Raw genomic sequence first — 4,730 nt, forward strand, 5'->3', positions numbered from 1 at the left:
TGGGCTGAGGCTATTTCTGCATCCACCTATCTCATCAACATACAGCCATCGACTGATCTACAGGGTGGTGTTTCTATGGAGTGTCTCACTGGTCGCTCTCCTGACTACTCAGCTCTTCGTATGTTTGGATGTGTGTGCTATTTCCTTCTTGCCCCGCGAGAATGCACCAAACTGACTGCTCAGTCAGTTGAGTGTGTTTTTCTTGGCTACAGTGATGAGCACAAGGGCTATCGCTGCTGGGATCCTGTTGGTCGTCGTTTGCGCATCTCGTGTGATGTGACCTTTGACGAGTCTCGCTCTTACTACCCACGTCCTTCTACCTCGAGCTTCTCTGTGGATGATTTGTTTTCTTCTTCTCCCTGATACACCCTGCTATGTGCCTCCTCATGTTTTTCCTCCTCCGCCTGCACCTCTCCTTCCTTCTCCTTCACCACCGACACCATCTTCCCCATCCTCCTCCTCCAACTCTCCACCATCATCTCCAGTCCGTCGCCCTCTCTCACCATTTCCTCTTCACTATACTCGTCGCCCTCATTCTGAGGATGTTTCCCCTGATGCGCCTTCCACCTCTGGTGCACCTTTTTTCACGCCTCCCCCGGTTCATAACCTCCGTGCTCGGCCTCGCCCCCCGCCTGATCGCTACTCTCCTGATCGGTACGGTCTCTTTGTTATTGCTGAGCCCACTTCCTATCGGACTGCCATGACTCAGCCTGAATGGCAGCTTGCGATGGTCGAAGAGCTTGCTGCCCTTGAGCGCTCTGGCACATGGGATCTGGTTTCCCTCCCTTCCGGTGTCCGTCCCATCACCTGCAAGTGGGTCTACAAGATTAAGACTCGCTCTGATGGTTCTCTTGAGCGCTACAAAGCGCGCCTTGTGGCCCGTGGTTTTCAGCAGGAGCAGGGATGCGATTATGATGAGACATTCGCTCATGTGGCCCACATGACCACTGTTCGCACTCTTTTTGTTGTTGCTTCTGTTCGTCATTGGTCTATCTCTCAACTTGATGTTCAGAACGCTTTTCTTAATGGCGAGTTGCATGAGGAGGTTTATATGCAGCCACCACCGGGGTACTATGCTCCTGATGGTTTGGTCTGTCGACTTTGCCGCTCCCTCTATGGTCTTAAACAGGCCCCTCGCGCCTGGTTTGAGCGCTTCGCCTCTGTGGTGACTGTCGCTGGCTTCTTACCTAGTGATCATGATCCCGCGTTGTTCGTTCACACGTCTCCTCGTGGTCGGACTCTGCTCCTTCTCTATGTTGATGACATGATCATCATTGGTGACGACTCTGACTACATAGCCTTTATTAAGGCTCGCCTTCGCGACCAGTTTCTCATGACTGATCTTGGTCCACTTCGCTATTTTCTTAGGATTGAGATCTCCTCGACCTCTGATGGCTTCTACATCTCCCAAGAAAAATATATTCAGGATCTTCTTACTCGCGCTGCTCTCGGTGATGAGCGCACAGTTGTGACTCCTATGGAACTCAACGTTCAGCTTCGTGCTTCTGATGGTGACCCTCTCCCTAACCCCACTCGCTATCGTCACCTTGTTGGCAATCTTATCTATCTTGCTGTTACGCATCCTGATATCTCCTATCCTGTTCATATCCTGAGTCAGTTCGTTTCAGCCCCCACCTCTGTCCACTATAGTCATCTCCTCCGTGTTTTATGATATCTTCGTGGCACGCTCTCTCAGCGCCTTTTCTTTCCCCGCTCCAGCTCTCTTGAGCTCCAGACCTACTCTGATGCTACCTGGGCTAGTGGTCCCTCTGATCGACGCTCGTGTCTGCTTATTGTGTCTTTCTTGGTGGCTCTCTTATTGCCTGGAAGACAAAGAAACAGACTGCCGTTTCTCGCCCGAGTACAGAGGCTGAGTTGCGAGCCATGGTTATGCTGACGGCTGAGGTGATCTGGATACGGTGGTTACTTGAGGACTTTCGTGTGTCTGCTACTACCTCGACTCCCTTATTGTCAGACAGTACTGGTGCTATCAGTATTGCGTGTGACCTGGTGAAGCATGAGCTCACCAAGCATATCGGTGTGGATGCCCACTTTGTGCGTGCTGCTGTGCAGGATCAGACTCTCGCTCTTTACTATGTGCCCTCTGAGTTACAGTTGGCGGACTTCTTCACGAAGGCACAGACTCAAGCGCAGCATAGTTTTTTCTCTTCAAATTCGGTGTTGTTGATCTATCATGAGTTTAAGGAGGATGCAGTTTACACTACAAGAGAGAATGCAGACTATGACAAATTCAGGCAATCAAACGGCATGCAAAACATGACCCCAGGATTTCGAAAAAATGTGAAAAGCGTGTAGATAACCAAACAGCCGCCGGCGTTTTGCCTGTGCGTTTTGCGAAAAAGAAAATACAAACAGGGAAATTTGTATGCCCCGTGAGAGTCCACATGCATGGAAGAGCACGAGGAGAATTTGAAGCCAAAGAACTGAAGTAGTCTGCTGCTATGTACACGCACACGCACACACACAAAACGGCATACTAGTCGTGCGGGCCAGCTTCACGTCTCTTGCAGCCTTCTCTAGGCCAGGACGCACCCCAAAATTTTGCCGCGCTACCGGCCGATGCTAAAGCTAAAATACTGGGCCACGAAGAAAAAGACGTAGAAAAGGTAAAATCAAACTAACACACGCAAGCTAGAACGGTGCAGTGGCAATGTCTCTCTTGATGGAGCGTCCGTGGGGACGGCAACCCGTGCCGCCGCCAGCGCGCGGCGTCGAATCCTCCGACGAGCCGAGCTCGACGTCGTCGTCCGACGAGTCCGTGGTGGAGGAGCCCATCTTCCGCACGCCCCGCACTGGCTTGAGCCCTTCCGTGAAGATCCTGATGGCTTCCTCGGTCGTCCTTGTCCTCACCACGTACAGCGCCGCCTCCTGCAATTTCAGTTAATATATGTCAATTAACTAACTCAAGCTGCTCCGTCTCTTTTCCTATATATAAAACTCCGGTCTATTCATTCTATTCATACATCTCGTGACAGACAAAAATAACAGAACACATCTATGTCCATAGACCACCTAGCGACCATGAGACCGAGCCTATGTACGTACGTGCATATGTACAAGTTACATGGGTGATGCATATGCGAGTACAGAAGGAATGTACAACGAGCGAGAATAAATTGTGGTGCGCAACGTCCTTGTCACGACTGTTCTCTGTTGTGACGGACGCTCGACACCTCGACACACAAGCTTCATGGGAACAGAGACCGACCCAAGCGCATGAACAGCGCATGCCGCAAGCAATAGCAATCGCACTTGCGTATATAAGCACCTTCGTTCATGGTTCATCAATTATCTTTTCATCGTAGTACTATTTGTTTTGTGATTCTTTGTGCATTGTTTGGGTGACTGCGACCCCTCCAAGTTTACAAAGTCGTACATATTATATATGCTGGGATACAATTTTTTTTTTTGTAGAAAACATTGTAAATTTATATGTTCACTTCAGCCAGGAAAAAAAGTATATTAAAAAAACAGGAAAATAGTACATGCGGGAATATAATTTTTTTTCCTTAACTTAGCAGGAGGGTTCTTTGCACAAACAGGATCCCTTGAATGGATGGATCCAGTACATACGTTTATCAAGAATTCTGTTTAAGGCTAGTTCTTTTCATACGAAACTTATCTCTCTCTTTTTTTTTTGCGGGAACATACGAAACTTATCGTCCGGGGTGTTGTAGAGATGAGTGGAAACCGGATGGAATCGACTTTACAGGTAGCTGAGGTAGGTCACTAATCACCACAGAGAAACGGTAGAGTTACACGTGCAAAAGATGGCCGAGTTGAATAATTTGCCTTTCAGCTCTAGAAGACTAGAGCCATGAGAAACCTACCATTGAACACAGCAAATTTGTAAATTGACATAAAAAATATTTTCAGATTTCAGTGTCAACTTTAATTTTCAACTTCTTATTTCTCTTTTTAATTGACAAATTAGTAGGCACACTGTCCCAATTGAGGGAGTTTTTTCAAAGAAAAAATCTTCAGTAAAATATACTCCCTCCGTCCCATAATGTAAGATGTTTTTCGACACTAGTCCCTCCGTCAGTAAAAAATCTGTGGTGTCGAAAAACGTCTTACATTATGGAAGAGAGGGAATATATTACAAATCTGTAGACTGTTATAGTGCAATCCAGTTCTACACTATCTCTATATCCTATACTAGAATATCGGTTTCATTTTTTGTTCTACGGAGGGTATATAGACATGTGTTAGTACATCCTTACAAGTTGCGAAGAAGGCACATAGTACAAAAAACTAAGTTTATTTTGTTATAGCAAGGAAGAATGGAGGGAGAACACATGATACTTTTTGGGCTAGCGCTACTTGAATTTTCTTTAAGCAAAAAATAGCGCTAGTGGTGATGGATCGGATTTCAGACATGGGAGGGGAAAAAAGCTGCCTGGTTTGGAACAGACATATACGTATATACAACCGCAAAAAAAAAGATATATACGTACCCTTGCGTACTTGAGCTGCTCGAGGGTGAGCGTCTTTGGCTCCGCCTCCATGGACGGCATCCTCCCCGACGCCGCCACACCTTGCACCTGCACCTGCACCGTCCCCATCTCCGTCGCCGTGTGTGTATATATGCCCCTAGACAGCTTCTACCGTATGCTATGCACCACAAATACACAACGCGTACGTGTCTCACTGCTGCTCTTCCTTGTAAGTGGGATGTGGGCGCGAGTGCGTTTCGATTAACAGCTGCA

At 47.6% G+C, this 4,730-nt stretch overlaps 1 protein-coding gene across 1 annotated transcript; it reads right to left on the reverse strand.

Moving 5' to 3' along the window:
- Positions 1-2,261: 2,261 nt before the first annotated feature.
- On the reverse strand, positions 2,262-4,730 carry LOC109785110 (uncharacterized). The gene is made up of 2 exons (XM_020343717.4): positions 4,479-4,730; positions 2,262-2,889 (listed from the first exon to the last, which is right to left on the reverse strand). Exons 1-2 carry the CDS (start codon positions 4,584-4,586, stop codon positions 2,653-2,655), a joined length of 345 nt encoding a protein of 114 aa, XP_020199306.1. The 5' UTR covers positions 4,587-4,730; the 3' UTR covers positions 2,262-2,652.

The sequence above is a fragment of the Aegilops tauschii genome, chromosome 7 (assembly GCF_002575655.3).
Source record: "Aegilops tauschii subsp. strangulata cultivar AL8/78 chromosome 7, Aet v6.0, whole genome shotgun sequence".
NCBI classification, from domain to species: domain Eukaryota; kingdom Viridiplantae; phylum Streptophyta; class Magnoliopsida; order Poales; family Poaceae; genus Aegilops; species Aegilops tauschii.